Source organism: Heptranchias perlo, chromosome 41, assembly GCF_035084215.1.
Source record: "Heptranchias perlo isolate sHepPer1 chromosome 41, sHepPer1.hap1, whole genome shotgun sequence".
Taxonomy (NCBI): domain Eukaryota; kingdom Metazoa; phylum Chordata; class Chondrichthyes; order Hexanchiformes; family Hexanchidae; genus Heptranchias; species Heptranchias perlo.
This window is the reverse complement of record NC_090365.1, coordinates 7,977,813-7,997,077: the sequence shown is the minus strand read 5'-3', so window position 1 is coordinate 7,997,077 and position 19,265 is coordinate 7,977,813. Positions and strand designations below refer to the sequence as shown.

General features: G+C 48.7%; 1 protein-coding gene across 2 annotated transcripts in view; it reads right to left on the bottom strand.

Moving 5' to 3' along the window:
- Positions 1 to 4,248: 4,248 nt before the first annotated feature.
- LOC137306004 (protein jagged-1b) overlaps positions 4,249 to 19,265 on the bottom strand; it is a 50,847-nt gene continuing 35,830 nt past the window's right edge. The window contains exons 6-11 of one of the 2 annotated variants that reach the window (XM_067975013.1): positions 19,128 to 19,258; positions 16,695 to 16,814; positions 14,117 to 14,163; positions 12,971 to 13,144; positions 9,704 to 9,854; positions 4,249 to 5,694 (exon numbers count right to left, since the gene is read on the bottom strand). In XM_067975013.1, the coding sequence (XP_067831114.1) occupies positions 5,258 to 5,694; positions 9,704 to 9,854; positions 12,971 to 13,144; positions 14,117 to 14,163; positions 16,695 to 16,814; positions 19,128 to 19,258 (1,060 nt within the window). In that variant the 3' untranslated portion in view covers positions 4,249 to 5,257. Of the gene's footprint in view, positions 5,695 to 9,702; positions 9,855 to 10,027; positions 10,240 to 12,970; positions 13,145 to 14,116; positions 14,164 to 16,694; positions 16,815 to 19,127; positions 19,259 to 19,265 lie in introns of those variants that run through there. The other variant, XR_010958800.1, reaches the window with a different exon arrangement.

Here is a 19,265-nt window from a genome sequence, read left to right as displayed (position 1 = left end):
CCTCCAATTCTGGCCTCTTGCGCATCCCCAATTTTCTTCTCCCCACCACTGGTGGCCGTGCCTACAGCTGCCTGGTCCCTAAGCTCTAGAATTCCCTCCCTGAACCTCTCTACCTCTCTCTCCTTTTAAGACACTCCTTAAAACCTACCTCTTCGACCAAGCTTTTGGTCACCTGTCCTAATATGGCTCGATGTTAAATTTTGTCTGATAATGCCCCTGCGAAGTGCCTTGGGATGTTTTACTACGTTAAAGGCGCTATGTAAAAGAAAAGAAAGACTTGCATTTATATAGCGCTTTACAGCTAATTAAGTATTTTTGAAGTTGTAGTGTAGGAAACACGGCAGCCAATTTGTACACAGCAAGATCCCACAAACAGCAATTTGATAATGACCAGATAATTTTTTTTTAGTGATGGTTGAGAGATAAATATTGGCCAGGACACTGGGGATAACTCCCCTGCTCCTCTTCGACGGATCTTTTACGTCTGCCTGAGAGGGCAGGTGGGACCTTGGTTTAACGTCTCATCGGAAGGACAGACTCCAACAATGCAGCACTCCCTCAGAACTGCAGTGGAGCGTCAGTCTAGTTTTTGTGCTCAAGTCTCTGGAGTGGAACTTGAACCCATGACCTTCTGATTCAGAGGCGAGAGTGCTACGCACTGAGCCACAGCTGACACTGTAAATGCAAGTTGTTGTGCATCTCCGATCCTGCAGGAGGGGTAATAACAAATGTATCACTTCCCACAGATGGCAGGATTCTGAACTCAAATAAATATGCAAGCGTCTGAGGGGAGGGGAGGGGAGATGTACCAGTCTTTATTTGGGTTCTTGACTCATTGTTGTGCTGTGTGCTGAATTAAATCTAATTCTGCTCTGGTTCCCTCCCCCTTGCTCCATCTCTCGACATTTGCTCGGGGATTTTTTTTTTCATTTGCTACTCCCCTTCCTCTCCTGAAGGCGCTGACCCTTGCTGGTACAGTTCCCTGGCACCGGTCATCTCTCTGGTACTTCACCCATAGCTATTTTTAAAGGGTAAACCTAAACAGTGTGAGTTGACAGGCTGGCTGTCTGTGGAGGTGTCTGACCCTCTCCTCCTGAGGTCCTCTCACTCGCCAGCAGGGGTCACTGGATCGTCATCAGGGCAGGGACCCTGGCTGGTACTTTTCCATCCTATGCCCAGGGTGATTAGCATCAGCTAACTCGGCACAGACCAGGGTTTAAATCTGTGTCATTCGTGGTGAGTGTGGCTTAGTTACTTACTGAGTATGTTCACCGAACAATTGAAGTCAAATAAAGTGAAATGGGGTCAAAAGAATTCAAGTGAAATGGGGTCAAATGAAGTCACCCCCTCTCAGACACCTGCCCCCCTCCTCCTCTCCCCCCTCCCCCCCCCCCCCCCCCCCCCCAGACAACAGCCCTTCCCTCAGACCCCGAGTGGACCCCTCAGACACTGACGCACCCGCTAAGACCCTGGCCTGTCACTTCAGACCCCAGCTTGTCCCCTTAGACCCTGGCCCATCCCACCAGAGCCTGGCTCGTCCCCTCAGAGAACAGCCTGTCCCCATAGACCCTCAGAGGACCCCTCGGGCCCTGGCCCCTCTTGCCTCTCCTTTAAAATCCTTGACCTCTACATTCAAATCCCACACCAGGTTTCTCACCAAGATATCTACACTGCTTTCCTCCCTCAGCCTCATCATGGTGATTTCAACCTCCATCTCAACTTACCTCGCCCTTTCTCCTCTAAGTTCACAGCCCTCTTGTTCTTGTCTGATCTCCCCCTCCATATAAATTTTCCTACCCATATTCAAGGCCACCCTCTCGACCTTGCCATCTCACGTGTCCTCTCTCCTCCCATCGTCTCAATCACCATCAAGGCCATTTCTGATCACTTCCTTGTATCCCTCACCAGTCACATGCCCCTGCCACCCCCACTTCCTTCAGTGTACACCCCAGGAAAACTCGCCCCCCAAGTCATTTACAACGGCACTTTCAAATTCTCAACTGTCTAGCCTTTGGCCCTCCATTAGCTGCAATACTTCTGCAGCTACTGATCTGCTCAATCACACCCTCACCTCCACCTTTGATGCCCTTGTCCCCAATGAAACCCTTCCTCTCTCTCACCCTGATTGTTCTCCTTGATACGGCCCCCATCACCGCTCCCTTAAGTTCAAGGGACACAGATTTGAACGGATATGGCACACAGCTGGTTTAGCCATTTGTTGCTAGATTTGGCTGGACCATAAGTATTATTGAGCCCTGCTGTCCTCTGCCAAAACTGCTCACTGCTCCAGGATCATCTTGGAATGCAAAGATAACCCCCATTTTTTTTCCCCCCATTACCAACCATCTCTGTAAACCCCACTACCCTGCCCCCTCCACCCTCAGCTCAAATAACAAGTGTGAGGAGCTCATGGGCTTGTTTGTCAATAGAAATGAGACCATCTATTCAGCTGCCTCTGCAGCATCCCTCACTTCCCCACCAAGCCAACCTCCCCTCTGCCCTAGCACTGAATTCGCATCTTTCTCTAGTTTCTCTCATCTCCCCTCACGCCCTCCGAGCTCATCTTGTCCATGACATCCGCCTCCTGCTCTCTCTCTCTCGAGCCTATTCCCACCAAAATGCTGACCAACCAACCCAACCCATGCTAGATGATATTGTAAACAGTTCCCTCTCCTCGGGTACCGTCCCCTCGCTTTGAAATCTACCATCAACTACCTCCTCAAAAAAGCCACCCATCACCCCTCTGTCCTTGCAAACTGCTGCATCTCCAACTTCCCTTTCCTCTCCAAAGTCCTTGAACATGTTGTTGTCTCCCAAATCCGTGCCCATCTTTCCTGCAACTCCATGTTTGAACCTCTCCAATCAGGTTTCCATCCCTGCCATAGCAGTGAAACGGTCCTAATCAAGGTCACAAATGACACTCTCCGACTGTGACCGTGGTGCACTATCCCTCCTCATCCTTCTCGACCAGTCTCCATTTACCTTTGACACTATTGACCACACTATCCTCCTCCAACACCTCTTCTCTGTTATCCAGCTGAGTGGGACTACCCTCGCCTGGCTCTTACCTACCCAATCATGGCCAGACAATCTCCTGCAATGGCTTCTCTTTCTCGCCCTTGTACTGTTACGTCTGGAATCCCTCAAGGATCTATCCTTGGCCCCCTCCTATTTCCCACCTATACCCTGCCCCATGACGACAACATCAGGTTCCACATGTATGCTGACAACACCCAGCCCTACCTCACCACCACCTCAGTATCGTCAGACTGCTTGTCCGATCTCCAGTCCTGGATGAACTGAAATTTCCTCCAATTAAATATTGGGAAGACCGAAGCCCCCACTAACTCCGTTCTCTAGCCACCAATTTCATATCCCTCCCTGGCCACTGTCTCAGGCTGAACCAGACTGTTTGTAATCTTGGCATCCTATTAGACCTGGAGTTGAGCTTCCAACTCCATGTCCTCTCTATCTCTCCATCACAAAGACCGCCTACTTCCACCTCCGTAATCTCACCTATCTCCACCCCTGCCTCAGCTCATCCAGGCTTTTGTTACTTCCAGACTCGACTATTCTAATGCTCTCCTGGCTGGCCTCCCATCTTCCACCCTCTGTAAACTAGAGCTCATCCAAAACTCTGCTGCCCGAAACCTAACTCAAACCAAGTCCCAATCACCCATCACCCCTTTGCTCGCTGACCTACATGGACTCCCAGTCCACCAATGCCTCGATTTTAAAATTCTCATCCCCATGTTCAAATCCCTCCATGGCCTCACCACTCCCCATCTCTGTAACCTCCTCCGTCCCTACAACCCTCAGAGAACTCTGCGTTCCTCCAACACTGGCATCTTGTGCATTCCCTTCGCCCCACCATTGGCGGCCATGCCTTCTGCCATATGGGCCCCAAGTTCTAAAATTCCATCCCAAAACCTCTCCGCCTCTTCAAGACCCTCCTTAAAACTGAGCTTTTGGTCATCTGACCTAATATCAACTTTGGCTCAGTGTTAATTTATGTCTGATTATGCTCCTGTGAAGTGCCTTAGGATGTTTTCCCACATAAAAGGCACTATATAAATGCAAGTTGTTGTTGGTGACGTAGTACAACAGGCAGTGCTCCTCCATACTGAGACGGGAGGGGCACTTTGGGCCAGTATCACTGATAAGTACTTAACTATGTCGAGCAAAGATCAGTTAGGGAGCATACCCATTGCACCTCTGTTCACATCACAAGAAAATGTCACAACAATATTTCACGGTCCAGGACACCAGTGAACAATATAATTGATATACCAAAATTAAACAGTGCAGTATAAAAAAGACAAAATATTACACGTTATACAGAAGCATATAAACAAAGTTGACCGTGTGTACCCAAACACAGTGTCCCAGAGGAAGAAGTGCATGTGCCACCTCTGGTGATGCGCCGTTACAGCAAATTACAATTCAGCTGCATTCCAGAGCCTCCTTCAAATGGCTACCTGGCATCCGTTGTGGCCATTGTGGATCTACGTCCAGGTAATGCTGCATGCTCATGTCAAAGCATGCAAATGCATAGCCTTCTGTCTGTTTTTAAAAAAAAAACACACACAAGCCCCTTTTAACAAAGGTGTAACAGCAACCTTATATGCTGGCCAATAGAGCTTGTCACACGGCCTCAGTGTGGCACAGCACTGGGCCCCCAGCTAGTACACGTGGCACCATTATAAGTGGATCTTATCCAGCGGTTCGCACGCTGCTCCACGAGGTTGGCAGAGGCTGCTGTTACGGGGAAGCACAGGACAGCAAAATTCCTCACTGCTTTTTCCTACCAGAGACTTGCTGGCCTAACTAGTGCCTGTTATCCCACCTCAATAACATAATGCACAATAAACATTGGACAATTTATTTATAATTTTAAAAGCATAATCACAAGGCTCAGAATGCCAGTGTCTCAGCTTCTTCATTTTGACTCATTAGATGCCAGTGAAAGATTTACTCTGTGCCTCTCAGTTGGTTGATTCACTGTGGAGGAAGAAGGGAAAATAAATGTGAATTATGAACCCCAAAATAGTGATCATCTCAAGTTCAGTGCAGGTTATTTAAGAGGAAGACCGTTTAAGAATTGGTGGTAGGATCAGATGGAAACTGTGACAAAAGGAATCCTTCTGTTAATCTCTGGAAAGTCCCACTTGCTCCTCAAAAGGACATGAGTGGATCTGGCACCAGTATCAGCTGTTCAGGGTCTTGAGGTGTAGGTCAGTGCCTCAACTCCTCTCCCTCATGCCCCAATCTCTCTGTATTCTGCCGCATCCAGGCCGTTCAGTTTCTCTCTTTCTCTGTTCGTTTTATCCATTTTCTCCCGGGTCAGCAGCTTGGAGATGGCCCTGTTTCCCTTCAGGGCTTTGACATCCTCCCCCACATCTGGCAGGATAAGCCCCAGGTTTTTCTCTGCTCCGAGGTGCTGTGCCTTGCAGGTCAGCCCTTTTGCAGCACTGAGGGTTTTGTAGCCGTACTCGGGATCCCCATCGATGCTGCAGGGTTTGGGCAGGTTCTGGATGAGGTTGAGGGTCACTCTCTGGTTGTTGACATACTCGCTGGGAGGCAAGTGTGCTCTCTCTTTTCTCCTCCTTCGCTTTACGAAGAGGTAGATGCAGACAGATACAATGAGGATTACCACGACAACAAGCAGCACAAGGATGAGGTGAAAATTTCTTCCTGTAAATGTAAAACAAATGCTATTCTTTATCTATCCTTATTTTACCAGCTGTTATTCCCACTAATTGCTTTCCTGTGGCAAAGCCATGGTGAAAGAGGGGGCTGCAGTCAGAGGAATCTTGACTTCAACCAGCTGAAGCATCAGGTGAAAGGTAGGCAGGGCCTCAGCTCACTGTCTCACCCAGAAGAATGCACCTGTGGCAATGCAGCACTCCCTCAGCAGTGCACTGGAATGTCAGCCACAATTATGTACCTAAATGCTGCAGTGGGGCTTGGACCCATGATGATCTGACCCAGAGGTGAGTGTGTTACCAACTGAGCCAAGCCAAGAAGTTAAGATCATAACGTCCCCCATTTCTTTTAATGTTCAAACACATTTAGGTGTTGCAATAATGGCAACTACCAGCACTCATTTCAACTTGACAGGGGCATCAATTTTAAGAGTGTCTTTCCCCCTTCTCTCCAGAAGGCACCAACTCTTCGAGGCATCATTCATTCTAGAGCCTCATCCCTGTAACCAGCAGGTCCCAAGTTCATTCTCTGGTCTGTGCTGAGTTGGCTGAGTTCCCATTGGCCTCAGTATCCCTGGATTAAGGACTGGATGGGGGCGGCGGGGAAACCCATCAGCCATGGTTTCTGGTCCTGATCAGTATCCAGCTGGAAAGCAAGAGTGTGCGCGGACATTGGGTTCAGGCTTGGCCACAATGCCAACAACCAAATAGTCTCCCGACACCCAGTGTCTAAACTCACATGGAGAACCTCCATTTGGACAAGACATTCGAAGTGCCATAGTGTTTGGACTTCAGGAGCAGAGGGGAAATACTGGAAAAGCAAGAGGTATCCAATTCTACCCCCAGCCACACACACATACCTCGAAGCCAACATCAACGTTACTTTCCTCGTCCACATCCCTCCCCACCTTTTGCAAAAAACTACAGCTGAATTGTCCTGATTTCTGGCCCAATTCCTCCAGAGGTCACTCTAGTTTCTTGATAGCCCCAAAATCTCACGAATCCCTCTATAGATGTGAGCACTGAGTCTCGAATTTCCAAGTCACACACCATCCCGACTTGGAAATATATCGCCGTTCCTTCATTGTCGCTGGGTCAAAATCCTGGAACTCCCTTCCTAACAGCACTGTGGGAGAACCGTCACCACACGGACTGCAGCGGTTCAAGAAGGCGGCTCACCACCACCTTCTCAAGGGCAATTAGGGATGGGCAATAAATGCCGGCCTTGCCAGCGACGCCCACATCCCGTGAACGAATAAAAAAAAAAAAAAAATTCAAGAATTCTCCGACAAATGGCAACCGCAATTGGCAGCTGCTCGATCAGGTCAGATGGCGGAGGCCCATAATGCAACGGTAGGTGGTCAATTGGGCGCCTGAGTATTAAGAGTGGAAGCCTGAGACCTACAAATGCACCCAGTGTACCTCAGGACCAGCAGCCTACATACAAGCCGCGCACTAGAGTCATTAGCCCAATTTTCATTTAATGCCCGACCTAAGGAAGTCAAGGATGGTATCAGGTTAAAAGAAAAAGCATGGCAGAGATTACTGGTAAGCCCGAAGATTAGGAAAAATTTAAAAACCAGCAAAGGATGACTAAAAGAATAATAAAGAGGGAGAAAATAAATTATGAGAGTAAACTAGCAAGAAATATAAAAACTGACAGTAAAAGCTTCTACAAGTATATAAAAAGGAAGAGGGTAGCTAAAGTAAACATTGGTCCCTTAGAGCATGAGACTGGGGAAATAATAATGGAAAACAAGGAAATGGCAGAGGAATTGAACAGATGTTTTGTATCTGTCTTCACGGTAGAAGACACTAATAATATACCAATAGCACTAGAAAATCAAGGGGCAAAGGGGAGGAACTAAAAACAATCACTATCACTAGAGAAAAAGTACTAGGTAAACTAATGGGTCTAAAGGCTGACAAGTCCCCTGGACCTGATGGCTTGCATCCGAGGGTCTTAAAGGAAGTGGCTACAGAGATAGTGGATGCATTGGTTGTAATCTTCCAGAATTCACTAGATTCTGGAAAGGTCCCAGTGGATTGGAAAACCACAAACGTAACATCCCTATTCAAGAAGGGAGTGAGACAGAAAGCAGGTAACTATAGACCAGTTAGCCTAACATTTGTCATTGGGAAAATGCTAGAATCCATTATTAAGGAAGTAGTAGCAGGACATTTGGAGACTCATAATACAATCAAGGAGAGTCAACATGGTTTTTTGAAGGGGAAATCATGTCTGACAAATTTATTAGAGTTCTTTGAGGAAGTAACGGTCAGGGTGGATAAAGGGGAACCAATGGATGCAGTATATTTGGATTTCCGATAAGGTGCCACACAAAAGATTACTGCACAAGATAAGAGCTCATGGTGTTGGGGGAAGATACTGGCATGGATAGAGGATTGGCTAACTAACAGAAAACAAAGAGTCGGGATAAAAGGGTCATTTTCAAAATGGCAATCTGTAACTAATGGGGTGCTGCAGGGATCAGTGCTGGGGCCTCAACTATTTACAATATATATCAATGACTTGGATGAAGGTACAGAATGACTTGTGGCCAAATTTACTGATGATATAAAGATAGGTGGAAAAGCAAGTTGTGATGAGGACACAAAGTGTCTGCAAAGGGATATTGACAGGTTAAGCAAATGAGCAAAAATTTGGCAGATGGAATATAACGTGGGAAAATGTGAAGTCATCCACTTTGGGAAGAAAAATAAAAAAGCAAAATATTATTTGAATGGAGAAATACTACAAAATACTACGGTACAGAGGGATCTGGGTGTCCTTGTACATGAAACACAAAAAGTCAACATACAGGTGCAGCAGGTAATCCAGGAGGCAAATGGAATAATGGCCTTTATTTCTAGGGGGGGTGGAGTATAAAAGCAGGGAAGTCATGCTACAACTGTACAGGATGCTAGTGAGACCTCACCTGGAGTACTGGGTACAGTTCTGGTGCCCTTATTTAAGGAAAGACACACTTGCATTGGAGGCAGTTCAGAGAAGGTTCACTAGGTTGATTCTGGATATGGAAGGGTTGTCTTATGAGGAAAGATTGAACAGGTTGGGTCTATACTCACTGGAGTTTAGAAGAATGAGAGGAGATCTTATTGAAACATACAAGATTCTGAGGGGACTCGATAGGGTAGATGTTGAGAGGATGTTACCCCTCATGGGGGAATCTCAAACTAGGGGGCATAGTCTCAGAATAAGGGGTCGCCCATTTAAGACGGAAATGAGGAGGAATTTCTTCTCCCAGTGGGTCGTGAATCTTTGGAATTCTTTACCCCAAAGAGCTGTGGAGGCTGAGTCATTGAATACATTCAAGACCGAGTTAGACACATTTTTGATCAGCAAGGGAGTCAAAGGATATGGGGAAAGGGCGGGAAAGTGGAGTTGAGGTAAAAATCAGATCAGTCATGATCTCATTAAATGGCGGAGCAGGCTCGAGGGGCCGAATGGTCTACTCCTGCTCCTATCTCTTATGGTCTTATGGACCTGTGCTCCAGTTGAACATCACCCGTTTAGAATGTGCACTGAAGGGAAGGCTGCGGAATAAGAAACAAAATAGTTCCCAGCCACCCCTGTCCAATGGCCACAGTACCCTGCCCCCTTGCCTAGAGTACCCCCGCTTCCTTCACCTCTCCCCACGCCCCCCCCTACACATCAGAAAATCTCCTGGCAAGAAACAGGCAACCTGCAGCCCTTTACTGGCTGCTCGTACCTATCCTTTCAGTCTTGGCGTATTCAGAGGCATTAAGTGACCCTCCCAGAATGCCAGACAACAATGCAGATGAGCTGATCAGACGTTATCCAGCGAGGTCAGCTCATGTGAGTGCAGCCTCTCGCAACCTCTGCATGGCAGCGGGGAGATAACTTTTAACCCAGCGATTCACTCCAGGAAGTGTAGTGACTGTGGTTATGTCACTGCAGGCCCCAGTGCAGAATCCGACACAAGAGCACGAATAAAATTGAGGTGAAAAGCACAGACCTTGACACGTGGCACCGCGACAGCGATCGGGGACGTGGGAGCAGTTCTTGCCTTCGTACCCGTCAGGACAGGAGCAGAAGTAACCGCGCTCCGTACTGTAACACGTGGCTCCGTGCTGACACTGACCGTCTCCACACTGCCCAGCAACAACCTGCGGGCAAAATCCAGGTTCAACTTCAACATACAGAGGACAGAAATCAACCACAGCACAATACTATACAGTATACAATATATACGCACGCAAACCACCTACAATAAACAGAAAATGCTAGGTTCATCTGAATTTTAAAGACAAGTTAATATTAGGATGTAGACTCATCTGACCTGCCTTCTCGACTTGTGCCTTTGACTTCACCTTCAGACAGGAATAGGGTTGCCAACTCTGGTTGGAGACATTCCTGGAGGTTTGATCACGCGATATCCGTAAATGTTACTTATTTACTTTTACCCGCAGGGTCCCCTGCGGCTGAGTACCTCTGCTCGTGGGTTCACGCCAGCAGTTCTTGTGCGAGAAGTTCCAAGAACCAGGAGGCCACCTGTAAGCGGGCGAAGAAGGGAAAGCGAAAGGTCGGGGAGCGATTCGCAGAGGGGAAAGCGAAGGTGGGAGGAACTTTGATTCCACTAGTAACTCACTGAAATTGCACTGATAACTAATAGTAATACTGGTGACGCTCAGATTCCCCTCACAACCAAAAGTAATACAATAACTCACAGATAGGCCTTGGAGAGGGTGCAGGGGAGATTTGCTAGAATGGTACCAGGGATGAGGAACTTCAGTTATGTGGAGAGATTAGAGAAGAAGGGATTGTTCTTAGAACAGAGAAGGTTAAGGCAAGATTTAATAGAGGTGTTAATTGGACAACTCTTTCAAAGAGCCGGCACAGGCACGATGGGCCGAATGGCCTCCCTCTGTGCTGTATCATTCTTTATGTAACTGCTAATAATAGCTGTAACATCCCAATATCCTACCTGTAACTAGTAGTAATCCTGAAACCCACTGATATTTACCCTGAAACTACAGCCAGAATCCCTCTGCACTGTAAGGTGCGGTCAGGCTCTTCAGTCACTTTCAATAGGATCAACCTCTCTCCTTATTTCCTTGGACTCTGGTTGAGTGAAGTTGCCAACTCTGAGCTAGGAACCTCAGTCAGAGCCGATCTGTACTTCAAATTCACACGTCAAAACGGGCTGGCACAGACTGACCCGAACCAAACCGAGAGATCGCACAAAGGGCTGTGGGCTCAGTGTTTCGGGCATTTCTCACAGGGCATGTCGTCCTAAACTCAGCTCAGCACCAACACTTCTAAACCATTCCCTGAGCTCGGACTCGATAAAAGGAGAGTTTTCATAGAATGATAACAATTACAGCACAGGAGGAGGCCATTCGGCCCCCGGTGCTGGCTCTCTCTCTTGTAACCTCATCCCCACCCCTCCCCGGATCCTTTTATATTCCTCCTTTTCAAATATTTATCCCATTCCCTTTTAAAATGATGTTCTAGTCTTTGCCTCAATAGCCACTTGTGGTGAAGAATCCAACAACTTGCATTTATAAAGCACATTTAGCAAAGTAAAAACATCCGTAGGCACTTCACAGGAGCGTAATCAGTCAAAAATTGACATCAAGCCAGATAAAGAGATACTAGGACAGGTGACCACAAGCTTGTTCAAAGAGGTAGGTCTTCTTGGGTAATTTAAAAGGAGGAGAGAGGGACAGAGAAGTGCCCCAAACACCAAGCCCATTGCCCTTTGTGTGATCTCTCAGTTTGGTTCAGGTTGGTCTGTGCCAGCCGGTTTTGATGTGTGAACCCCATGGACTAATAGCCCTCAGTTCAAGAACCTCCCTTCTCCCTGTTTGACTGACAGTCAAGAATCATTCAAATCGGGTAACAAAGAGCCAATTGCTTTCCAATTGGCATAGCAAGGCGGGGTGCCATGAGGATGGACATGTCGGGCAACCAATGGCAGGAGTGTGGGGGCAGGGCAGTTTGAGACAGGAGGTCATGTGATGACATCTCCAGGAATATGTCCAACCAGAGTTGGCAACCCTAGTGTCAGGGTTCAGGGTTAAACCTTTAGAGCAGGAATTTAGTGTTCACTTCTCCCTGTTATAGGGCTTCGAGTGAGAATTTAGGACCAGGCCTCGTGTTATAGCTGAGGGTTCAACCTGGTGTTAGGACTCAAGATTAGGGCTTATTGGGTTAGATACAAGCCAGGTTCAATTCCCAATCTGCACTGAATTAGCTGGCCTCTGCTGTGCGGGCACTACACTTGGCCTAAGCACACCAGAGCTTTGGGATCAGATAAAAATCAGCCAAGGATTCCTGCTCCCAAATATTACCAGGTGAGTCCTGGAGAGGGTCGGTGCAAGGAGGTTGGGAGAGGGCAGGATCAGGCTCCAATAACCTGCTGCTGAAAGGCCAGTTGAACTCAAGTGTCCAATCTACTTTGGGAAGCACCTTTCTGTACTTCAACGCCATTTTACTGGGAAAGCAGCTACTGTCCTCACTACCAGAACGCTAATCTGCCTTTCTCTTTTCAGTCACAGTTCTGCTGTGCACTCCCACTTTTTCAATTGGATTTCCAGCTATTGCAGTATTTTCTTTTAATATCATATTAAATGCCCACGTTGTTCTATAAACAGTTCTTACGTTTTTATACAATTTCATGATGTACACGGGGCGGGGGAAGAGGAAGAGGACGATTCATGATTCAGCGCTCGTGTCGCGAAGCTTGGCCTGATGGGGTGCTTGTCGGGGAATTTGAGTGCAAAGGTCACAGAACCCGATTGACGGATTCGATTTTCGGTCCATTTAGTGAGTCACAGTGCTGAGATTTACAGTACGATGTACAGGTATATTGTGATGCGTACTGGGGAGACAGGACTGCAGTGCAGGATCCCGCAGGGCTGCAGCATCTCGAGGGCAGTTATCATAACGGTTTTGTGCAGGAGTCAATTAATCCAAAAGTGGGAACTTAAAAAAAAATCAAGTTAGATACACCTCAAATGGCTCAGCTGGAAACTGCATCACCCAGTGTGGTAGTGAGCCGGGCACAGCAGGACAGGCCAAGGGTTAGATACAGGCCAGGTTCAATCCCTAGTCAGTGTAGAATTAGCTGATCTCAGGACTATAGTTGGCCTCAGATCTGGGCATGGCAGCAGATAAAAATCAGTCAAGGGTCCCCGCTGTAAAAAAGCTTGACTGGGGATGACAGGGTGCGAGTCCGATTACCTTGGTGTATGCAGGAATAGAAAATGACGACACCAACCTCACAGCGGTCTCCCGAGAATCCCGGAGGGCACTGACAAAAAAACCCATCGATGGCGTGTACACAACGGGCTCCATTCAGACAGGGGTAACTGGTACAGCCTTCCTCTTTGGTCTCACAGTAATTTCCTGTGTAGCCTCCTGGGCAGCTGCACTGATAAGTATCGGCCAACCTCTGAGGGGAAAAGGAAAATTTATCCCATCCTTGTCGCCAATTGTTACGTCCGATAAACATGCGAGTTGGTAATGTGAAGGCTGCTTTTCAGATTCTGCAACATTCTCTTTTGATATAATAGGAGACCCTGGAGTGCAATTGCTGCCGTTTGCTTCCTTCCATCCGGGCGCCCTCCAGTGTTAACAATATGCAAGTACAATACCTATCACTTATCAATATTAATGAACGGTTAGTAATTATTATTCTGGGTGTCAGAAATTTGAGTTGTGAGGAAAGGTTAAGTCAGATTTGTTTCCCTTCTGGGGAAAAGAGACTTCAAGGTGACTGAATTGAGCTTTCCAAGAATACGAGGGAATTGACGCAGTTGATCCAGGCAAATTGTTCCCTGTGGTGAAGGGTTCAAATCCCAGGGAAAATTCGCAAGTTAAGTGTGAGAAGGGACATCAGGGTAATCAAGTTGGAGAATAAAGTGGGGGGGGGGGGTGGGCGGAAGGTCATTGAAGCAGACAGTATAAATGGGGTCAAGGGACAAGTGCATTTCTGAAGGTGGGGCCGAGGGACCGGGCGAGGAGGCGGGGCCGAGGGACCGGGCGAGGAGGCGGGGCCGAGGGACCGGGCGAGGAGGCGGGACCGGGCGAGGAGGCGGGGCCGAGGGACCGGGCGAGGAGGCGGGGCCGAGGGACCGGGCGAGGAGGCGGGGCCGAGGGACCGGGCGAGGAGGCGGGGCCGAGGGACCGGGCGAGGAGGCGGGGCCGAGGGACCGGGCGAGGAGGTGGATAGGTGGGCTGAGGGACAGGTTTGGTGGTGATCCAAAATGCTCTTATTCCTGTTTTTATTAATATTTTGTATGAATAAGGCAGTTCTTGAATGGTGATTGGGTAATACTGTTCCACGGCGCCAAATCATTTGGCTTACATCAGGGATAATGGATTACACGGCCTGTCCTGTGATTGGCTCATGGTTACATCATACCTGACAAATGCCGCCATTTTGACACGGTGTGGGGCAGTCAATTGTACCTGGAACAGAGGGCAAAAAAAATTACATAAGGACAGTAATTTGGCCAAACAGAGGACTCCAGAGATATAGGACGGAACACTCCCCTAACAGCAACAGGCTGTAAATAGTGCACCACTCACCATAAACAGGTCCCAGGCTACCTACAAATCTTCAGGCCGCAATCCCCATCACCGACCTATCCACCATCTACACAACATTTGATTCACCAGAGAACAATTGCAATAACAGCAAAAAACAGAAAGGAGCTCCAGGACCGATGGAACTGTGCTGTGGAGGACGTGGTCACAACGGTGCTGTCACCCCACGTGGCTGCTGCGGTCAGTGCAGGAGTGGGAGTGACCCTAACCCCAATGCAACATTAATCAGACATCAAAACTGGCCGCCCCAACCCTTGAAAAGTTTGGAACAAAAAAAACGAGACGTTCCGCTCAACTACATGATTACAGATGGTGAGGGAATGAGGCAAGTGTCGAAACTAAAACTCGGTCATTGAGGCAAAGGGCTCAGGGCACACAGGTTTACAAATTGGGAAGTTAGAATCATAGAATGGTTAAAGCACAAAGGGAGGCCATTCGGCCCGTTAAGCTGTGCTGGCTTTTTGTAAAGTTGGGGGGTCGCGCAGGGGGAGCGACATGGATGGTAAATGGCATTATTAGGAAGAAGAACCTGTGGGCAAGAATATAAAGACATTTCATATCTGTCCAATTTCAAACCCCCATCTCCAAACTTGTGCACTTCCTGTTCTTAATACCCTGCACCCCTCGCTGTAACACTCCGATATACCCCGCGCCCCTTGCTGTAACACTCTGATATACCCCGCACCCCTCACTGTAACACTCCAATATACCTCGCACCCCTCGCTGTAACACTCCGATATACCCTGCACCCCTCACTGTAACACTCTGATATACCCCGCACCCCTCACTGTAACACTCTGATATACCCCGCACCCCTCGCTGTAACACTCCGATATACCCTGCACCCCTCACTGTAACACTCCGATATACCCCGCGCTCCTTGCTGTAACACTCCGATATACCCTGCACCCCTCACTGTAACACTCTGATATACCCTGCACCCCTCACTGTAACACTCTGATATACCCTGCACCCCTCACTGTAACACTCTGATATACCCTGCACCCCTCACTGTAACACTCTGATATACCCCGCACCCCTCACTGTAACACTCTGATATACCCCGCGCCCCTTGCTGTAACACTCCGATATACCCTGCACCCCTCACTGTAACACTCTGATATACCCTGCACCCCTCACTGTAACACTCTGATATACCCCGCACCCCTCGCTGTAACACTCCGATACACCCCGCACCCCTCACTGTAACACTCCGATATACCCCGCACCCCTCACTGTAACACTCTGATATACCCCGCACCCCTCGCTGTAACACTCCGATACACCCCGCACCCCTCACTGTAACACTCCGATATACCCCGCACCCCTCACTGTAACACTCCGATATACCCTGCACCCCTCACTGTAACACTCTGATATACCCCGCACCCCTCGCTGTAACACTCCGATACACCCCGCACCCCTCGCTGTAACACTCCGATATACCCCGCACCCCTCACTGTAACACTCCGATATACCCCGCACCCCTCACTGTAACACTCCGATATACCCCGCACCCCTCGCGGTAACACTCCAATATACCCGCACCCTTCACTGTAACACTCTGATATACTCCGCACCCCTCGCTGTAACACTCCGATACACCCCGCACCCCTCACTGTAACACTCCGATATACCCCGCACCCCTCACTGTAACACTCCGATATACCCCGCACCCCTCACTGTAACACTCCGATATACCCCGCACCCCTCGCTGTAACACTCCAATATACCCGCACCCTTCACTGTAACACTCTGATATACCCCACACCCCTCACCCATAATACAGATATATCCCACACCCCTCACTGATATCATATAGTAGGTACAGCATAGGAGGAGGCCATTCAGCCCATCGTGCCTGTCCGGCTCTTTGAAAGCTATCCAATTATTCTCATCCCCTGCTCTTTCCCCATCGCCCTGTAAATTTTTCCCCTTCAAGTATTTATCCAATTCCCTTTTGAAAGTTACTATTGAATCTGCTTCCACCGCCCTTTCAGGCAGCGCATTCCAGATCATAACAACTGCATTCTAGATCATTACAAATGTTGTCATGATTTTTGACCATGCTTTTATATCAAAATCAATATTGCCCATGGAAACATTTAGAATGGAATCCTGTAAGCAAATAGTTGTCTGAAACAATGTAACTCCGCTCTGACCAGTAAGTGGGGCTGTGAAGCAAGTTTCTGAACTCCATTGCAATACATAAGCTTTTATTCATCAACTGACTATGGGCAATTTATTAGTGAATATTTAGCAATGAACTTTCCAATATCAAGCGACTTGGGGCTGCTCCCAGAAGTAGTTTATTGTGCTTACTCTTTACTGTGATTCACCCTCTCCCTGAGCAGTGCCCTGTTCTCTATGCCCATTCGCAGGCAGACACTCACCAGCATCACAGTTCTGCCCACCAAAGCCCTCTGCACAAATGCACTGGAACTCGTTGGGCTCCGGATTCACGCACGTCCCCCCATTTCGGCAGGGCTGGTGAGTCCCGCAGTAATTCAGATCTATGTAGAGCACAAATAAGAAAAAGGTGAGTTCTCAGTGACAGTATGGTGATCTCATTAGAGGTTGGCATAAGCCTGATTACCACGGTACGGTGCCACCCGAACAGAGGGTTCAGTGAGGTGTACCACCCAGTGTGGTACAGAGCTATTCAGACCAGAAGCTGGAGGTTTCACCCTCAGTCTGTACTAAGCTACAGATCTTAGCCTGGGGGAGCTGTACGGGTAATACAATTGGCCTGAGCATCCTGGACTAGAATGGGGGAAAATGGCCTGGAGTTCAGGCTCCCGATCACTATGGTGACTCCTGTTGGAAAGCGTACACATCAGGAGAGGGCAGGATCTGGCCGAGCTGCGATATCCCCCAAGCTCTTCTTCGATTAGTGCCGTGGAATCTTTTACATCCACCCGAGAGGGCAGACGGGGCCTCGGTATAACGTCTCATCTGAAAGACGGCACCTCCGACAGTGCAGCACTCCCTCACTACCACACTGGGAGTGTCAGCCTGGATTTTGTGCTCATGTCTCTGGAGTGGGACTTGAACCCACGACCTCCTGACTCAGGGAGGAGAGAGAGTGCTACGCACTGAGCCACGGCTGATAAAAAAATGGCCACTTGAGCACCAGAGGGGACCAATACTAATGGACCAGAATCGGGTAGGAATCAAGAGCCTGGGGGGAGGGGGGTGGGAATTGGACAGATATGAAATGTCTTTACATTCTTGTTGACAGATTCCTCCTAATAATGACATTTACCATCCATGTAGCTCCCCACATACCCCCAGCACCAAAGCCCCCTGCTCTCCACCCCCACCCCCCCCCCCCCTCCTGGTAGTGCTGTAGCCACCAGCCCTCTCCTGTTCTCTATTGCTGGCACCGTGCAGGATTTACAGCAATAGGCAAATGCCACTGGCATCTCTCTCATTTTTCTTTTACTTACTACAGATGGCTTCATGCCAGCAAACCATTTAGCGAGACTCACTCCAATCTGCTAATGTCTGATTACGTTTATGAGGTGATGTATCCCTTAACCCTCGCAAGGGTCTGCAGCAAAAATCAAAGCTGGAACCAGCTTCTAGTTTGGAAAAGTTTACCCTCAGAATACCGCGGACAGTGGGACACGGCTCGAGCCCGACTGGCGCACATTCACCCACTTACAAAGCTGCAGGGGTCAGGTTTTCTGACCTGATCTGTAAGACGACAGACATTTTTTCCCCCCCCCCCCCAAAGATGAAGCAGAGTTTGAGTCACTAAAGGGTCAATTCTTTATGTGCTCAATCCAATGAGGGCTGGCAGCACCGGGGGAAGGGAGTGTTTCTCAGCAGTAAGAAGCTTTTAAATCCTCAATACCACAAGCACTGCCTTTTCACATGTTCTCTCCTGTCTCACTCCCACCCATCACCACCATCTCCCCCCCTCCAAGTTTTTCCCCCCCCCCCCGTCTCCCCTGTAAATGCCAACTCTCACTGGGATACAAGTCCACAGACGCCAGCACCTCTCCCAAGTGGACGTTCTTCAGATTTGAGCCTAGACAGCCAGCTATCTGACTGTGGGGTGCATCACCACACATCCACAGACGAGCCCTTTCCAGCAGGAGTCACTGGATTGTGACCGGGAGGAGGAAGGCTGGCTGAATCTCTCACTTCCCCATACCAGGGCAATTCCCCATGTGTCCCCCAACTACAGTGGGCTGTTCCCAGCCCCTGAGCTCTAGCAATGGGCCTCAAAGCCAAGGCAATTCAGTTCTTTTTACCCCTAGGCTCTGGAATTCCCTCCCTAAACCTTTGTGTCTCTCCACCTCTCCTCCTTTAACACCCTCTGTAAAAGCCACCTCTTTGACCAAGCTTTTTGCCACCCCTCCTAATATCTCCTACACTCCTGTGAAGTGCCTTGGGACGGTTTCCTAGATTAAAGGCGCTATATAAATGCAAGTTGCTGCTGTATTTCTTTATTGTCCTGCTTGAATTTTATGAGCATGGAGGTTTGCAAGAGCTGTTCTTGACACTGCTGCCTGAGTGGGTAAATCCTCCAATCAGTCCATTCGGTCCATTATCTGTTAGTATCAGCAACTGCAGGTATCTGCGAATTACTGGGGCACCTCATCGCCATAGTTACTGCCTGCTGAGATCAACCAACTCAGCACAGGGCCACAAATGGAACTTGGGAGCTTGTTGGCCTACGGAGCTCACACCACACCAAATGGTGCAGTCAAGCAGTGACCTTCAGTGGACAGGTCACTGGCTAAACACATTTTCTTCCCCACTACCCCCCCCCCTACCATGGTCCGTACGTGTCTCCCCACATCAGGAGGTTGTACCTTTGTCACAGAGAAGGCCGCCCCAGTTGGTCTCGCAGTCACACTTCCAGGGCTCGGAGCACGTTCCATGGACACAGCCTGGGAACAGAATGCACTTGTCGCAGAGTAGCCCCTGCCAGCCGTATTGGCACCTGCAAG